This window comes from Armigeres subalbatus, chromosome 1 (assembly GCF_024139115.2).
Source record: "Armigeres subalbatus isolate Guangzhou_Male chromosome 1, GZ_Asu_2, whole genome shotgun sequence".
Taxonomy (NCBI): domain Eukaryota; kingdom Metazoa; phylum Arthropoda; class Insecta; order Diptera; family Culicidae; genus Armigeres; species Armigeres subalbatus.
This window is the reverse complement of record NC_085139.1, coordinates 296,836,363-296,856,569: the sequence shown is the minus strand read 5'-3', so window position 1 is coordinate 296,856,569 and position 20,207 is coordinate 296,836,363. Positions and strand designations below refer to the sequence as shown.

The window sequence follows — 20,207 nt, the reverse complement described above, 5'->3', positions numbered from 1 at the left end:
ATGAGATGGCGCTGAGGTGAAAAGAGTGTTGTTCTACGGGAGAAGTGTCAAAACCAGTGTATATATTTACAAAACAGTTTAAAAATCGTTAATTTAAGTGTTCAAATTTGTTCATTTTGAAAATAAAATATAAGAATCTGAAAGAAAAAAATAAATACCATTTAATGTTTACCCTTTTACAGGCACTGTGTGATCTGCGCACCCGTAAACGAAAAGTGGTAAATAAACATTGCCTCGTAGGAACTTGCCGAAATCCGGCTCCTACGTTATTCCCGGTGCCTCATTCGGAATGCCCATCATTTCGAAACTGGCGAAAAACCCTGGATATCGACGGATTACCTGGCAGTTGGATTTGCAGAAATCATTTTTTCGATGGGGACTTTCAAACGTACAAGCGTGTGAAATTAAAAAGAACAGCAATTCCATCTATCTTTCCGACGGCAGACAAAACTCCTGCTCCGAAAGAAGGGTGCTGGATAAGGGGCTGTAAAGTGAAAGCTAAGAAAATGCTGGTCAAAGCTCCTGCCGCCAAACATGTTCGCCAGAAATGGATTGCTGTTCTGCAGTGTGACCATAAAATAATAAGCGATGTGAGGATTTGCAGAAACCACTTCCACAAACAAGACAAAATTTCAGGTATGTAAACAATAGACAAGTGTGAATTCCAATACAATAACTGCAGATTCGTTTCATATTCTAGTTGTATCCACATATCTGAAATACAGTGCAATCCCAACTCGTGCTGTCGGATCGCTTAAGCGGAGACGAAAATGCAATTCCAAAATTTATGCAGACCCATCTATCCAAACTAAAACAGAAAACGCCATTACACCGGAACACGGTTATGCTATTCAACTAAAGCTACCTCGTAGCAGGACAATGTGCTTTGCGGTTGGATGTACTGAGAAAGCTGGCAACGGAATTGTGTTACACAAATTTCCACTGGACAACAGAAATCTGAACGGTAGATGGATGCAGGCTATCCGGAGAACAACGAAACCCACGAAGTTTTCAAGAATATGCAGTAGACATTTTTTGCCCTTCGATTATAAAATAGGTAAGCATTCGAATAATAACAGGAAAAGCAAAAAAGTTTAGGTGTAGAGCCCTGGAAAAAGAATAAACAAGCTGGTAAAGATTTAAGTGTATTTTTTCATTTTTCGGAATTCTTGACTGATGCTCAAAAGGATGTTAGAAAGTTTTTTTTGTATCTTTATTTAAGAGACTTTCAGCCCTAGGCTGGCTCGTCTCCGATGTGGTAGAAAGTTATTTTTCATGCGATTTTTATAGCTTTCTCTGAATCTCTATACAAAAAGGTTTTGATTTCTGTTTGGCACTGTTTCTCACAGAATAATTTCTTTTTTCATAGCGTTACTTACTACCAGGCTTGTGCTGCTTGTGTAACCGTAAGCATGATCGGAACATATAAAAACACGCTTAATGGATACAGCTCTTTGAGCAACCTCTGCGTATCGTCATCAGGAGTAACAATGTTTCGAATGGGATTGTAATGGGTCGCTAATTCAACAATTTTGAATGCTGTGAAATGTATTGAGGAGAGACGTGGGGACAATTTTCAACCTATTTGGATAATTTAAACCGCTTTGCAAAAAGGAACTCATATACTTTCCGGTCACTGTCAAGGTTCATAGCTGTTATCCTTATAGTTATACAAAAATACATGAAGTAAGGCCTGAGGGTCTTCATGCTCTTTGTGGTACATAGAATAGACGGTGATCACAGCATATGTTCTGCGTTATCCAAGAAATCCCTGAAGTAAGGTCATAAAGTCTACACGCGTATGTAACGACTTGTTTGTTATATACTTGCCCAAGTGCTACAGTGTCCTGTAGAAGCTTCTGATAGAATAATAATTGGTTTAGTACGGTACCTTTCTTGATGAGCTGAGCCAAGAAACACAAACAATTTTTATTACTATCTTTTTCTGTATATCGAGTAAGTATTTGAATTGTTTCTGACAACATCATGTTAGAGAGGATAGGGGAAAGTGGGCCAAGATCGCCATATGGGGCAAGACAGCCAACGTTGATTATGACTTGAGTGAGCATTATATTCACATTATTATTACGAGGGATGGTTAACACGTACATCCTCAACCCCCATTTTACGACAAAACTCAAAATTCAAAACCACGCAGCTCAGTCAATTTCTAACGGATTTTCAAGCAATCTTCTGGAATCGATCACAAAATTCCCATAGTTTTAGGAACCGAGGTCAATTTTTGTGCAATGACCATGGTTTCGGATATATTCCGGGGAGTACTGGGGTTACCTCCCTCCCAGAGAAAATGGTCACATGCAGATTGGCTTCGAAAACCATTTTGCGACATGTCAAACTTTTCAAACGAACATTTCGGCGATTTTTGATCGAATTGACCACCCTCCGGGTACTTCTAGGGCCTGGTTCCCTTGGGAAGTGGTCAATTTTCGATCAATCTTGGAACCCATCTTGCGACATGTCAAACTTCATGATTTTGCTAAAAAAGTACACTGGAGTACATTTCGGCGATTTTCGATCGAATTGGCCACCCTCTGGATACTTCCAAGGCCAGGTTCCCTTGGGGGAAGTGACCAATCTTGGAACCCATCTTGCGACATGTCAAACTTCATGATTTTGCAAAACAAGTACACTGGAGTAAATTTCGGCGATTTTAGATCGAATTGACCACTCTCCGGGTACTTCCAGGGCCTGGTTCCCTTGGGGAAGTGGCCAATTTTCGTTCAATCTTGGAACCCATCTTGCGACATGTCAAACTTCATGATTTTGCTAAACAAGTACACTGGAGTAAATTTCTCCAGAAGTTCCTCCAGAAGTTCCTCCGGGAGTTCATCCGGAAGTTCCTCCGGGAATTCATCCGGAAGTTCCTCCGGGAATTCCTCCGGAAGTTCCTCCGGGAATTCTTCCGGAAGTTCCTCCGGGAATTCCTCCGGAAGTTCCTCCGGGAAATCCTCCGAAAGTTCCTCCGGGAATTCCTCCGAAAGTTCCTCCGGGAATTCCTCCGCAAGTTCCTCCGGAAGTTCCTCCAGGAATTCCTCCAGTTCCTCCGGGAATTCCTCCGGAAGTTCCTCCGGGAATCCCTCCAGAAGTTCCTCCGGGAATTCCTCCGGAAGTTCCTCCGGAAGTTCCTCCGGGAATTCCTCCGGAAGTTCCTCCGGGAATTCCTCCAGTTCCTCCGGGAATTCCTCCAGAAGTTCCTCCGGGAATTCCTCCGGAAGTTCCTCCGGGAATTCCTCCGGAAGCTCCTCCAGTAATTCCGCCCAAGTTTCCTCCAAGAATTCCTGCAGAAGTTCGTCCAGGAATTCTTCCGGAAGTTCCTCCGGAAGCTCCTCCTGAAATTCCTCTGTAAGTTTCGCCAGGAATTCTCCCGGGAGGTCTTCCAGGAATTCTTTCGAAGGTTTATCCGGGAATTTCTCCAGTAGTTCCATCTAAGGTTTTTCCAGGATTTTTTCCATTAGTTCGTTCAGGAATTCCTCTCGGAAGTCTTGCAGCGATCCCGTCGGATGTTCCTCAAGGAATTCTAATTATAACATTAACATTAATAATTATAACATTAGCCCGAAATACATTCTATTTAAACTTGATAATATCGACCTTGAATTATAAAATAACAGTTGCATTGCCCATTTCATTTCAGGAGGAAAGCGCTTGAAACCGGATGCGGTTCCATCACAACACCTGCCTAGAAGCTTCTCAACAAAAAAGTTCCGTCTCAGTATCGATTCTTGCAAGTCATTAGATGACCAGAGTAACTCATCACTAACTGTATCAGAAGACTCTGATGCTGAGCAGAATTCGGTTATTTGTGGAAATACGACATGTTCAGAGCCCTATTATACAGCTGTCGACAATGAAACACAAATTGACACTGACAACGTGAAACATGGTACCAACACTGCTCAAATTGAAATATTGCAAAATGATCTGCAATCTGAAACTAATGTGAGCACTTCGACAGAACAGTTGAATACAGAGTCAGACAAGGATACATCAGTACCATTATTGATTAAACAGGTTAAGAATAAGCTATCTAGAATAGGAAATGGAGCCACTCTTACGACATTAATAAAATCAGATAAGGATGCAAACACATGGACTGGTCTCACATCGCTTAATCAACTAGATGCTATTTGTGTGTCAGTCAAAACGATTGAAGATCAGGTTTATCAGAGACAGTGGAGAGCTCATACTGTTGACCGAGTCATCCTGACCTTGATATGTCTTTCGCAGCATTGTCTACCTTGTTTGGTGGCATCTCTATTTCAAGTGTAGCAGATTATTTTAACCATACGATACACGTATTAGCAGAAGTACTACAGCAATTTATATATTGGCCAGATCAAGAGGAAATTTACCGTAATATTCCCTTGTGTTTTAGAAACAGGTTTGAAAAAGTCAGATGCATTTTCGATTGCACGGAAGTGTCGGTTGCAACACTAAAATGTATTAATTGTTGTATTTCTTGCTGTTCCAATTACAAAGGTAAAAGGACTGTAAAATTTTTGATAGGAGTCACACCAGCAGGGCTAATTAGTTTTGTGAGTCAAGCATTTAGTGGCAAGGCCTCAGATAAGCAAATTTTTAATGATGAAAATGTGGTGGCACTATTCGATGCATATAGAGACGAAATAATGGTAGATAAAGGCTTTAGCATTGAGAATGAGTGTTTAGCTGATGAAATCAGGTTACACATACCACCATTTCTTCGAGGAGAGAGATTGTCGTGAAAGCATAGCCAAAGCGAGAATACATGTTGAGCGTGTAATACAACGTATTAAGCTTTTCGGTATTCTTCAGAATACGATTGAAACTTCAATGTTAACCTCCATTGACGATATAATGATTGTTATTTGCGCAATAGTTAATCTGTCGCCTCCAATCTTCCAGGACAATAAATTTTAGCACTTCTTTGTTAAACTTGTTATAAAAAAATAAAGTATATTTTTTAAACATTTTTTTGTTTTATTTGTATGTGTTTGTATTGACAATGACTCATGTTGCTTTAGCAGCTATCTGTGGTAGCATATAAGTGAAGAAAATAGTTCTGAGTGTTTCTATCAAATGACGAGCAAATGTGTCATCGTAGCCTACTTCTATTATGACAAAATCGTTATCATGTTTTGAAAATACTATGAAATCACATTCACTAATATGCAATACGTGCATCGCTAGTTGCACCTGGGCAAAATACTTATGATTTCTATTCAGTTCTAGAGTCGAATCTACTTTTTTAACGTAAGCTCTAGTCGCTTTGCATTCATTAATTAACCAGTCTACTCCGTGTTCTGCTCCACGCACTGGGCATTTTATCTCCAGCAGAATTTTGTTTAACGGGTCCACTCCATCAGGGCTGACTCCCATCCAAGGGTCCGTGCTGCACAACACAAATCCACACTTTTTCATGAGAGGGTTGCGTTTCGCTTTGTAAAATTTGAAAGCTGTATGTTCCAGATCTTTTCCATATTTAATAGCCTTTGTGTGTAGGGGTTTAGGATTCAGATAGGATTCAATTTTTTTGTTCCAATCGGGATTTTTGTTCTTAAAATACGTGAACAGCTCGTAGCACGAACTTCCAGTGATTCTGATAGATCTGTGCATTCTCCAAGCACTATTATCCTGATTTTTTGTCTGGTCACATATTTTAATAATTTCTTCTGTATTCTTCTGCACATTCTGTTCGTAGAAAGTTTTAGCCATATCAGTAATATTCTGTGCGACTACATTCCAGTTGAACACGAGAGTACTGTCAGTTAACAATTTACGCAGCTCATAATTGGTGATATACAAATCAATATCGATATTCTGCAGTGGACCGGAAATGGGTCTAGGGCAACTCAGTTCCCTTCCTGTGATGTTTTTGAATTGCCGAATGTGGTGATGCTGTTTATTTAATCCTCAATTATATTTTATTTATTTTAATATGAAAGTATGGTTATTACCTTCCAATATGCGGTGAAAACCGTCTTTAAGAAGTTCAGCTTTTTTAATGACATCGACCTCTGGGAAAACAGCATGTTTTCGAACGCAGCAAAGTTCCTTAACGCGCTTCGCTTTCCATAGACTAGTTTTTTCCGCTTTACTAATTCCCCATGCTTGACGAGAACTGGTGCAAGTTAAGAATTCGACATATCCAGTTCTGTGGATTAAATATACTTTACATCGGGTCAACAGTATTAAAATAATGATTTAAAATACGTACTTTGAAATATGCAGCAAGCAAGCAATGATGTGCTTACATCTTGCAGTTCCCGCTTTACATGTGCAGCTCAGTATCCATTGCCGATAATCGGGACAGATCTGAAGTTTTACCTCATGAGGAACATCCCCCGGGTGGGAGCTTTGAAGTACAAAAAATTTACTCACCGGCGGAATGCAAATTTAATTTTCTTCCAATAGGTTCCATTTCAAATTCGCAAATTTGCGTGAAAATATAAGATTTAAACGGAATAAGTTACGGCTTCTATAGTTCACCAGCAGCAGAAAACATTTGAGACACTTTTTTCTTAGTTGATTTAATTGGCACTAGGTGTCGCAGGAGTTGCAAGAGTTTCAGTCAAATTCGCCTATAGCCCCCCCTGATGTATTGCTTAATTGCGGGCCGGGGGTACGGACTGGCGAAAGGGTTTTGGTTTTAGTGGGTCGGGTAAGAGTTACATGACATACCCATCCCCACACTACCTGAGTACCTCCTCAGGTGTCTGGTTGCAGATTTCCGTTTACCCTTGCTCAAGAAAAAAAAAACATGTGGCGATAAAACATGCGTCACATTCGAAGTGTCATTTTTCTAACGAGCCTACCTTGTTTTCTGTATACCGTGGGTTGTTGCATGTCAGAAACAAATCAAATAAATTGCACAAATAGTAATTTGGTTAATTGCTGTTTGCCAAAAGGTTTTTGATCGCTGGCAAAACACTTTGTGCTCAACTGCAGCATTTTATATTTAGCAGTCCTCTGCATGTTCCCTTGTTGGTTTGCTGGTGTTTTTATTTCCATTGAGGCCGCAAGATCTTGCGCTTTCTGTGTTACAAAACTCCTTACTTTACTCTTACTTACTTTATTCTAGGGATTTTTGTACGACTCAGGTCTTTCTCCAGAGATTTCTTGAATAATGCAGCACAAATTTTGTGATCACATTTTATTCAAAGGACCACAAGTTGCTTGTACAACTTTTGTATGGATGGATCTTTGGTTACGCGTGTAGATTCTAATGCCTTACTTTTGAAATTTCTTGGATAACGTAGAACATATCTAGTGATCACATTCTATTCTAAGAACCAGAAAGGGCATGTACCAATTTTGAAACCAGTCGATAGACTTCTGGTTACGCATGTAGACTTTAAGCCCTTACTCCAGAGTGTTCTTGGATTATCCGGAACATATCATATGAATTCGTTTTATGCTAAGTGCCATAAAGAGCATGTACCGTATTTGAATTTGGACTAAAGACCTTGTGAAACGCAGGCAGACCACAAGGCGTTACTCCAGAGATTTCTTGAATAATGCAGAATATATTGATTGATTTTCATTGGCTTTTATCTGTGAGATCGAACTACCTAAGCTCAAAGTGGAAGGGAGCATGTTTGCAAAGCACGATGAAGCACAGAATTGAAAGTTATCGCAAGCGAGCGACAAGTATGAAATTGAATAGAAGTTGAAACGTAAGCAGAGAGAATATATGTTGTGATCACATTTTATTCCAAGGACAACATTTTTTTTGTATAACGCAGAGCATATGTTGCCATTACATTCTATTCTGAGCACTACAAAGAACATCTGCCACTTTTGAAACAAGCCCTTTGGTCACCCTAAGGCCTTTCTCTACGGATTTCTTGTATGACCGAGGACTTATCCGAAAGATTTATTGGATGAAATATCACCACTTGAAGTTGAAAAAGGAACATGGGCACCCTGTCGGCCGCATAAGGGTTAAAGGACGCACGCTCATCTGCCTTTACTGAAACTTAAATCAATTTTATTAACAAGTTTGCCGATTTGTTTAAGCTTCGAAAGTTTTTTTTTGCGTAGGCCATGTCGACTAGCGCTTTCTTTTCCGTTTAAAATTTGCAATATTCTTTTCATGCTTTACGCCCATCGCCTTACTCGTCAGTGAAACCCTCGTTCTACAGCTTTGTATACTAAAACATCCATCCGCTGACGTAAAGAATTAGCGGAAATGTGATTGAAAGGTTGAATGGGCTAATGGGGTTTACTTGAATATTCAACAATCTGTGGAAGTTTATTTCCAGAAAAAAACACCTTTCAATGTTTCAATAGCTTGGTTCGGTTGGAGCTTAATTAGAGATGTTCCATGGCGAATATTTCCACAACACCATCTCGATGAATGTGACCCTCATAACGCAACGTTTCCGTTTCCCTTCCCCGAAACGGAACAGCAGCTCGGAGAGCTTACTCAATTAACACCTGTGTGCTTCCTGTTAGTATGCAAATAACGGTTGGTGGTGTGTTTATTGTACCAATTCCGCGAAACAAACAATCCTGCGGAGTAAATTGACACTTCCATTAAATTAAACCGCCACAGGATAGGATGTTTCATTGCTTATTCATTGGGGGAATTTTAAACATTTGACACATTATATGTTGGTCGGATCGGAATCAGCACATCAACATAATTGCGAATTAAGATTAGACGTTCAAACATGTCACGCACAAGTATGTAGCTTCATTATATTATGCATGCAGTCACTCTGGTTGATTATTAAACATCGCACCGCTCCTATTCTGGTCAGTAGGGAATTTTTTTCCCCATCATGATCTCACTTCCGGATAGGAGTGTGCACTCGGTTTTGAATTGTAAATTTAATTAAAGTTACCTCAGCGGAATGTGAGCTTGTATGGGCGTTTTTTTCGCAGGTAAAATGCTAATGTGCTTACAAGCGAAATTATTATTCGCTCGGGATATTACAAAAGAGGAAGTTCGTATGAATTTGATGGTTACCACTTACAATCATTTTCTTACGAAACATGTTTTCTTATGCCTCACTAAGTTTTTTCTTGACTTCTTCGAAAAGTGTGGAGAACAATTTTCGAACCAAAATTATACCTCGAACAGCCCATGACATAAAGGAAGAAGGGAGAGGAAAGGATTTTTCATCATGGATTAAAGCTGGATGCATTTTATACCAAGTCTACTCTGCTGTTTTCCTACTTAAATCATTATTCAGAACAGAACAAACGAATAAAAACCCAATATCCAGCCACCGCTTGTTGATGTTTTTCCACACTCCTCATCATCATCATTTAAAATCGATGTGTGCATTGAAGTGTGAAACAAGAACCGCTCCCATCCATTTCCGCTAAGGCATTGTGAATGCGAAAAGCGCAATTTCCGCGCCAAACAGCCAATTTGTGGCATTTGCGGCAAACGGACCGAACCACCCATGCCTCCTTTTGGCGCGGCCAATGAATCAAGCCCTTTATAACGGCCTTTGCCTTTCCAACGTTAGTTCACAGCCGATTATCGCATCACAAGGACGTTCGTGGCCGTAGGTTATTTTCGAAAAAAAAATAGGATCGAACAAACATAGTAGGCCGCGGAGTGCAGCACACCTCCACCATAAAGCGTTTGTTATTGTTGTGGTTATGGTTTAGTCATCGTAAAATCGAAATAATAAACAGATTTAGGGCGTGGGCCACGTGTCGTAATTGTCGTATAAAAAAAAGAATAATCCGAATCATAATTATCACGGACAACACAATCGGTTCACGCATTTGTGGCAACAATTCCGGATCGTAGCGTGAACGCTTGTGGCTTTTGGCATACCCATGAATGGACAACCGGCAAATATGGCAGACCAGAAAAATGAAGCATTTACGATCTGTTTCCGGTTTTGCGCCCCCCGTACTGGCTACCCGAAATCGTTCCAAATTTATAGCTTCCATTGATTGGTGGGGGCTGCCGGTGAAGTAAATCCTACTTTGGAAGGCATATTGCGAAGATGATAATCTGGTTTAAGCTGAATTCAATGGAAATATTAAAAAAAAGTAAAATATACAGCTTTTTGATCCGTCATCGTTAACTTGTAAATGGGCCATCGATCCAACTAACAGGGAGAGTTTGGACTGGACTGGACTGAACTGAGAATGGACTACTCCGGGGACTGCGACCTGGACAGGAATAAAACTAGACCGGGACTGGAATTGGACTGGAATGGAACAGGACTGGCAATGGATTGGAGCTGTATTGGGACAGGACTGGGACCGGATTGGAATTGGATTGGGTCTGGACTGAGACAGGACTTAGACTGAATTGAAACAGGATGGAGACAGGTATGTGACTGGACGGAAACCGGATTGAGATTTGACGGGAACTGGACTGAGACTGAAGTGGCACTGGACTAGAACATGACTGGTAATGGATTTGGACTGGGACTGGACTGGGACAAGACTGGGACAAGGCTGCGACAGGATCTGGACTGGAGTGGGACTAGTTTGGGACCGAACCGAGACTGGTTTGGGACTGGTGTGGGAGTGGGTTCGGATTGGACTTGAACTTGACTGGAACTGAACTGTGACTGGACTGCGACTGGAACAGGACTGGGACTCGACTGAAACAGTATTCCAAATCCAATCCAAATCCAATCCAAATCCAATCCAAATCCAATCCAAATCCAATCCAAATCCAATCCAAATCCAATCCAAATCCAATCCAAATCCAATCCAAATCCAATCCAAATCCAATCCAAATCCAATCCAAACCAATCCAAACCAATCCAAACCAATCCAAACCAATCCAAACCAATCCAAACCAATCCAAACCAATCCAAACCAATCCAAACCAATCCAAACCAATCCAAACCAATCCAAACCAATCCAAACCAATCCAAACCAACCAAACCAATCCAAACCAATCCAAACCAACCAAACCAATCCAAACCAATCCAAACCAATCCAAACCAACCAAACCAATCCAAACCAATCCAAACCAATCCAAACCAATCCAAACCAACCAAACCAATCCAAACCAATCCAAACCAATCCAAACCAATCCAAACCAATCCAAACCAATCCAACCAATCCAAACCAATCCAAACCAATCCAAACCAATCCAAACCAATCCAAACCAATCCAAACCAATCCAAACCAATCCAAACCAATCCAAACCAATCCAATCCAACCAATCCAAACCAATCCAAACCAATCCAAACCAATCCAAACCAATCCAAACCAATCCAAACCAATCCAAACCAATCCAAACCAATCCAAACCAATCCAAACCAATCCAAACCAATCCAAACCAATCCAAACCAATCCAAACCAATCCAAACCAATCCAAACCAATCCAAACCAATCCAAACCAATCCAAACCAATCCAAACCAATCCAAACCAATCCAAACCAATCCAAACCAATCCAAACCAATCCAAACCAATCCAAACCAACCAAACCAATCCAAACCAATCCAAACCAACCAAACCAATCCAAACCAATCCAAACCAATCCAAACCAATCCAAACCAATCCAAACCAATCCAAACCAATCCAAACCAATCCGAACCAATCCAAACCAATCCAAACCAGTCCAAACCAATCCAAACCAATCCAAACCAATCCAAACCAACCAAACCAATCCAAACCAATCCAAACCAATCCAAACCAGTCCAAATCCAATCCAAACCAATCCAAACCAATCCAATCCAATCCAAACCAATCCAAACCAATCCAAACCAATCCAAACCAACCAAACCAATCCAAACCAATCCAAACCAATCCAAACCAATCCAATCCAAACCAATCCAATCCAAACCAATCCAAACCAAACCAATCCAAACCAATCCAAACCAATCCAAACCAATCCAAACCAAACCAATCCAAACCAATCCAAACCAATCCAAACCAATCCAAACCAATCCAAACCAACCAAGTCCAACCAAACCAATCCAAACCAACCAACCCAATCCAAACCAATCCAAACCAACCAAACCAATCCAAACCAATCCAAATCCAATCCAAACCAATCCAAACCAATCCAAACCAATCCAAACCAATCCAAACCAATCCAAACCAATCCAAACCAATCCAAACCAATCCAAACCAATCCAAACCAATCCAAACCAATCCAAACCAATCCAAACCAATCCAAACCAATCCAAACCAATCCAAACCAATCCAAACCAATCCAAACCAATCCAAACCAATCCAAACCAATCCAAACCAATCCAAACCAATCCAAACCAATCCAATCCAATCCAAACCAACCAAACCAATCCAAACCAATCCAAACCAATCCAAACCAATCCAAACCAATCCAAACCAATCCGAATCCAATCCAAACCAATCCAAACCAGTCCAAACCAATCCAAACCAATCCAAACCAATCCAAACCAATCCAAACCAATCCAAACCAATCCAAACCAATCCAAACCAGTCCAAACCAATCCAAACCAATCCAAACCAATCCAAACCAATCCAAACCAATCCAAACCAACCAAACCAATCCAAACCAATCCAAACCAATCCAAACCAACCAAACCAACCAAACCAATCCAAACCAATCCAAACCAATCCAAACCAATCCAAACCAATCCAAACCAATCCAAACCAATCCAAACCAATCCAAACCAACCAAACCAATCCAAACCAATCCAAACCAACCAAACCAATCCAAACCAATCCAAACCAATCCAAACCAATCCAAACCAATCCAAACCAACCAAACCAATCCAAACCAATCCAAACCAATCCAAACCAATCCAAACCAATCCAAACCAATCCAAACCAATCCAAACCAATCCAAACCAATCCAAACCAATCCAAACCAATCCAAACCAATCCAAACCAATCCAAACCAATCCAAACCAACCAAACCAATCCAAACCAACCAACCAACCAATCCAAACCAATCCAAACCAATCCAAACCAACCCAAACCAATCCAAACCAATCCAAACCAATCCAAACCAATCCAAACCAATCCAAACCAATCCAAACCAATCCAAACCAATCCAAACCAACCAAACCAATCCAAACCAATCCAAACCAACCAAACCAACCAAACCAATCCAAACCAATCCAAACCAACCAAACCAACCAAACCAATCCAAACCAACCAAACCAATCCAAACCAATCCAAACCAATCCAAACCAACCAAACCAATCCAAACCAATCCAAACCAATCCAAACCAATCCAAACCAATCCAAACCAACCAAACCAATCCAAACCAATCCAAACCAATCCAAACCAACCAAACCAATCCAAACCAATCCAAACCAACCAAACCAATCCAAACCAATCCAAACCAATCCAAACCAATCCAAACCAATCCAAACCAATCCAAACCAATCCAAACCAATCCAAACCAATCCAAACCAATCCAAACCAATCCAAACCAATCCAAACCAATCCAAACCAATCCAAACCAATCCAAACCAATCCAAACCAATCCAAACCAACCAAACCAATCCAAACCAACCAAACCAATCCAAACCAATCCAAACCAATCCAAACCAATCCAAACCAATCCAAACCAATCCAAACCAATCCAAACCAATCCAAACCAATCCAAACCAACCAAACCAATCCAAACCAATCCAAACCAATCCAAACCAACCAAACCAATCCAAACCAATCCAACCAATCCAAACCAATCCAAACCAATCCAAACCAATCCAAACCAACCAAACCAATCCAAACCAATCCAAACCAATCCAAACCAATCCAAACCAATCCAAACCAACCAAACCAATCCAAACCAATCCAAACCAATCCAAACCAATCCAAACCAATCCAAACCAACCAAACCAATCCAAACCAACCAAACCAATCCAAACCAATCCAAACCAATCCAAACCAATCCAAACCAATCCAAACCAATCCAAACCAATCCAAACCAATCCAAACCAATCCAAACCAATCCAAACCAATCCAAACCAATCCAAACCAATCCAAACCAACCAAACCAATCCAAACCAATCCAAACCAATCCAAACCAATCCAAACCAATCCAAACCAACCAAACCAATCCAAACCAATCCAAACCAACCAAACCAATCCAAACCAATCCAAACCAATCCAAACCAACCAAACCAATCCAAACCAATCCAAACCAATCCAAACCAATCCAAACCAATCCAAACCAATCCAAACCAATCCAAACCAATCCAAACCAACCAAACCAATCCAAACCAATCCAAACCAATCCAAACCAATCCAAACCAATCCAAACCAATCCAAACCAATCCAAACCAATCCAAACCAATCCAAACCAACCAAACCAATCCAAACCAATCCAAACCAATCCAAACCAATCCAAACCAATCCAAACCAACCAAACCAATCCAAACCAATCCAAACCAATCCAAACCAATCCAAACCAATCCAAACCAATCCAAACCAATCCAAACCAACCAAACCAATCCAAACCAATCCAAACCAATCCAAACCAATCCAAACCAATCCAAACCAATCCAAACCAATCCAAACCAACCAAACCAATCCAAACCAACCAAACCAATCCAAACCAATCCAAACCAATCCAAACCAATCCAAACCAACCAAACCAATCCAAACCAATCCAAACCAATCCAAACCAACCAATCCAAACCAATCCAAACCAATCCAAACCAATCCAAACCAACCAAACCAATCCAAACCAATCCAAACCAATCCAAACCAATCCAAACCAATCCAAACCAACCAAACCAATCCAAACCAATCCAAACCAATCCAAACCAATCCAAACCAATCCAAACCAATCCAAACCAATCCAAACCAATCCAAACCAATCCAAACCAATCCAACCAAACCAATCCAAACCAATCCAAACCAAACCAATCCAAACCAATCCAAACCAATCCAAACCAATCCAAACCAATCCAAACCAATCCAAACCAACCAACCAAACCAAACCAAACCAACCAAACCAATCCAAACCAATCCAAACCAATCCAAACCAATCCAAACCAATCCAAACCAATCCAAACCAATCCAAACCAATCCAAACCAATCCAAACCAATCCAAACCAATCCAAACCAATCCAAACCAATCCAAACCAATCCAAACCAATCCAAACCAACCAAACCAATCCAAACCAATCCAAACCAATCCAAACCAATCCAAACCAATCCAAACCAATCCAAACCAATCCAAACCAATCCAAACCAATCCAAACCAATCCAAACCAATCCAAACCAATCCAAACCAATCCAAACCAATCCAAACCAATCCAAACCAACCAAACCAATCCAAACCAATCCAAACCAATCCAAACCAATCCAAATCCAATCCAAACCAATCCAAACCAATCCAAACCAACCAAACCAATCCAAACCAACCAAACCAACCAAACCAATCCAAACCAATCCAAACCAATCCAAACCAACCAAACCAATCCAAACCAACCAAACCAATCCAAACCAATCCAAACCAATCCAAACCAATCCAAACCAATCCAAACCAATCCAAACCAATCCAAACCAATCCAAACCAATCCAAACCAATCCAAACCAATCCAAATCCAATCCAAATCCAATCCAAATCCAATCCAAATCCAATCCAAATCCAATCCAAATCCAATCCAAATCCAATCCAAATCCAATCCGAATCCAATCCAAATCCAATCCAAATCCAATCCAAATCCAATCCAAATCCATTTCAAATCCAATCCAAATCCAATCCAAATCTTGGAAATCCAAATCCAATCCAAATCCAATCAAATCCAAATTCAATCCTGGAACTGGACTGAACTAAATCTGAAATTGCACGAGTTGGAAATGTATTGCAATTGAATTTGAGAATTTTTGGTTTAAGAACGATACGGATTTGGGAAAGGACTATGGATCTCAGTAAATAAATATTTTATTTGAACTGCCAAGTAGTGTGCTTCATCGAAAAATTAATGATACTAATTGCGTGATCTCCACACTGGCATCAATTATTGAAACAGATTACTTGCTTCATGAAGAACTTGTTTTTATCGATTTTGGCGTTCGCAGCCGCCCGGCACAAAAACAAAATCGATACTACCGTGGTGGGTTTAAAATAAATTGCCATCATTACCCTCGCGGTGCGTTCCATACTTGGGGATTCAATTTTTATTTATCTACTTGTCCGGAAACCGAGCAAAGCTGAAAAAATATCCTCACTTGCTTGTTCCGTGGCAGTAATAGCGCAGGCAAACATTCCTTCGCCAGTTCAATGGGGAGGAAAGAAAAAACTTTTCCTACGCTTTGCTTTCGAGTTCAAGTTTTCCTACGCTTTCAAGAGCTCAGTAGGCCACAAATGAAACCGAGTTGTAGGTTTCTCATGGCCGTCGCAGCTAGTAGGCGTTGGCTATAGAGGAAGCACATCCAATCACGAAGTACAAATGGAAAATTAATTGCCCTGCACGTGCACGTCTGCTTGTGCCATCTGTTTTCGAGCGTTTCGGGTAAACAAGATAAGTTTTCGGTTTACCGTGATTTTGATATACTTTAAAAAAAATAACGCATCGTGGAATATGCTTTTGATGTTGTTCATCCGATTACACCTCCGGGTACACGTCATGGACATGAGTAGAGTACGGATCGATTTAGACTTGGACAAACAAACGAACTGTTGATTTATTGGATGAATCGAATTTTCGGTGGAAACAATTCTCTTTATTGATTTCCTTTCTTCAGGGTTGGCAATTTGGAGCGATTCGCATTCAAAGTCTTTCATCTATTTGTCTATGATTAAGTTGTTCTGATGCCCTCTCGCCAGCTGTCAGCGAGTGAAAATATGCCACTTGATTCACTTCACCGATCGTATCGACGCTTGTATTTACTTCCATATGCACGTACAAACCACTTTCGAACTTGGATGACGCTTCCTTCCTTCCGATAAATCCATTACAGTTTCAAGCATCATAAATCACGTCTTCCACCATCAGCCGTTCGCTACTAGTTCCAATATCGGACTCATTTTTCCCGATTTACCATCGCCTGCGACCTATGTGATGGAATTGACGGAATGGTTCTTCTCGTTCTGTCCTCTAGAGACGACATCAAGTTTAGGTGCAGTGACAGGTCTTCGGACAAAGGTCGGAGGAAATCTTGGAAGTAGAATGTGGCAGGATCAACATGTTTTTGAGTACATACATGAAGAATAGAATTTCGGCCATAAATTTTGTGCCCATAGTCCGATCTCTCCAATTTTCGAATTTGGAAAACAATGGGACAGGATTACCAGTCGAATAGATTTTGTTGCAAATAAATTGGTGAAAGACAAGTGAAAAGTGCGACTTTTCGCGCAAACACATAGACACGCACACAGACATCACCTTAATTCGTCGAGCTGAGTCGATTGGTATGTAATGCTATTGGTTTCCGGCCCTTCTATGAGAAGTTAGTTTCAGAAGCGAATATTAAAGTTTTTAGTGCATGAGAAATACAGAAAAAGAACGTTTGTAGGCCATTTGCCCACTGTGCGACTTTATAGATCGCTCCTTATCCTATTTGCCGTTCCCTAGGAGGAAAACGCGTGATTGAATATTTATTACTTAGGAGGAAGTCCTGCATGGAACTACTGCTACTGTTGTAGTGCCATCGGCTTTGTGTGTGCCTGTATTAAAGCTAGACGATAAAATGTGCCGCCTATTGGAGCAACAAGTTTCCGTTCAATAAACTAACGGATATAAATGAATAACAGTGCATCTCGATGTGAAGAGTTATGGAGGCGATTTTCACGAATCAGTGAATCGACTTGATTGTATGAGAATTCAAGGATAAAGGGAAGTCCATCAATTATGTCTTTTGAAAATCATTTTTAACAATATCTTGTTTTTGCCTTTGTTGAGCTAATGTCTGTCTGTCCGTGTGTATGTGTATGTATAAGTGTGTGCACGGAAGCTAAGAAAAACATTAAACAGTATTACCACCCAGGCCAAGTACACGTTTCGTGTATTATGGAATGTGAACGAATTAATAGGCCTCCGATAAATAAATGAAATAGGCACATAAGAAGTTTCTTTTTGTTTTTATTGAAGTTTGATGTTAAATGTCATAACCGAAAACCCACGAGACGAAAGTGAAACGATTTTAAGTGAAATGCCTTTGAAACTTTGCTGCTCATTTCTGGGTCATGGTCAGATGAGAAGATGAGAAATATCGCCAGAGCACACGTGCTCCAGTCTGCGTATCGCCATCTGTATTTCTTGGGAAAATGTGACGGGACATTTTGTTCATTCATTTAATGTCATCTGAGAATTGAAATAAAGCCCAGATTGTCAAGCCACATTAAGCAACGGTTGTGTATGTATGTTTGAAGGGAATCCCCGTTTCTCGGAATTTTACAAGACCCGTAAGTGGTGGAGAAGTTAACGAAGTCTTATTGACGTTTCAGGAAAAATATTCCCAGGAAAAGAGAATACTTTTCGACAATGTTTCTAACAATCAGAACCATCTTGAGGCATCGCGAAGTAGAGCAGAATGCAATAAACTCGAGATCCTAGAGACTGATTAAATTGATGTTTATGCGAATGTGGCAGGGACTAGCAGCTCCATTCGTGTAGGAAGAATCATTCGTTGATTTGCTCAACTGTTTTCAGAGCAACCAATGGAAATGAATTCAAGAGTTGACATCATTAAATATTTTAATCCCAATTTAATAATCAATTAATATCAATTTTTACAGGGCAAGGTGATTTTTTTTCCAGTATCTATGTTTAAAAGTAGTTTCTCAGCCACAACTGTTCACTGTCCAGTTCTCTATTTTACTGGTCCAAACCCTGCTCCAACCCCTCGGAGGTGGGCACATTTTAGATACGGTGATGTGTGGAATGGCGATCATGCACACAAATTTACTGACTGTCAATGTTCTGCATTCGAGCTATATGAATTAACTTTGTCGCCATGCCTCAACAATCATTATACAAACGATAGTCTGCATTATCATTGGCAGCAATCGTCATTCTCACACTTTTCACAAATGGCATTTAGTAAGTATTTGGCATTCGTGCCATCTAAATACTGCGTGGCAGATCTGATATTTTCTAATATTTTTGAATAAACATAAGCATATGCAATATGCATACTATCAGAATGATAGAAAGAAAAAAAAGTAAGAAGTGATGAGATAACACTCCGCTGTTCCTGTATGGGTATGTTCTAATTCTTGAAATCAAATTTAAGCGATAGTTAAAAAATTATAAACTATCCGGTTGTGTAAATCGTTCTTCTTTCCATATTGTCCTGTAGAGAAATAATTTTGGTTAATGATAAAATAATTAGGTTTAAAAAATGCCCACATACAGAATCAACCAAAAATCTTCAAACAACAAATAAGTCGTTAGATACGGAAATAAATTAAGAATTGCTGGAAGCAAATTTTAATTCAGTGTCTGGAAACAGTTACTGTCAAAATTATTTGAAGCATCCGTCATTAGCATTAGCATTTAGCAGTTCGCACAAATCCGTAGATGGTACAAGCCAAGACTATTGTATGAGAAAAGCATCACTTTCATCCGTTACCACAGGTATTGATTGGGGACTAATCACTAACTCTTAGATGTAAGAAGAAATATACTCTCCAAGGGGAAGATGGTTTGTTGAACACCTACTTACGAAAGATGCAGAGAACTCTACGACCTCTCATAGGTGCCACGGGAGGTTTTGGGATTGTGTGGAAGGTTATACGGTAGGAATCGTTTTTTGTATAACGTGAAACACAGAAAAAACTAAGATAGAAATACAAAGTAGGAAAGGGACGAGCCTGGAATTGAACCCACGACCTCCTGATTATAAGGCAGAAACGGTAGCTACTAGACCACCGAGCTCGTCATTATGTAAAGCATCCGTCATATCCAATTGTGCGTGGTGGACGCCCGCAGTTTTAAGTAACTTTCTCTGCGTTTGTGAGATTGTTACGTTTAGTCTGCTTTGCAATATGTTATGGTAGAAATATTTGCCGAACATGAGACCGCACGTCGAAACCTGGGACGGGACTTGCAAAGAGGAAAAAATGTAACTTCAGCTGCTGCCAGTCAAATGCTGTCACGAACTGTCAGGTGCAACCAGCAGCTTTTTGTGTGAAAGTATTGGTATCCCAAATAAAATATTCCGCATGAATTTTGTTTTACGAAGACTTTTTCACTTGAACGAGTATTCCAAATCATCCGTTTAGCTTATTAATAATCAGTTAGAAACTTGTGTTTTGTTCCCGGTATAAAAATGCTTATGAAAATGAATTTACTAATTCGTGAATTGTATACACTT

General features: G+C 40.2%; 2 protein-coding genes across 2 annotated transcripts in view; both read left to right on the top strand.

Annotated features, from left to right (window-relative positions):
* The window catches only part of LOC134207485 (neuropeptide Y receptor type 2-like), a 241,911-nt gene that overhangs the window by 65,620 nt on the left and 156,084 nt on the right, over positions 1-20,207 (top strand). The window lies entirely within an intron of this gene.
* Positions 189-4,341, top strand: LOC134216142 (uncharacterized). Its single transcript, XM_062695118.1, has 3 exons — positions 189-636; positions 701-1,057; positions 3,656-4,341. The coding sequence occupies exons 1-3, from the start codon at positions 507-509 to the stop codon at positions 4,288-4,290; spliced, it is 1,122 nt and encodes a 373-aa protein (XP_062551102.1). The 5' UTR covers positions 189-506; the 3' UTR covers positions 4,291-4,341.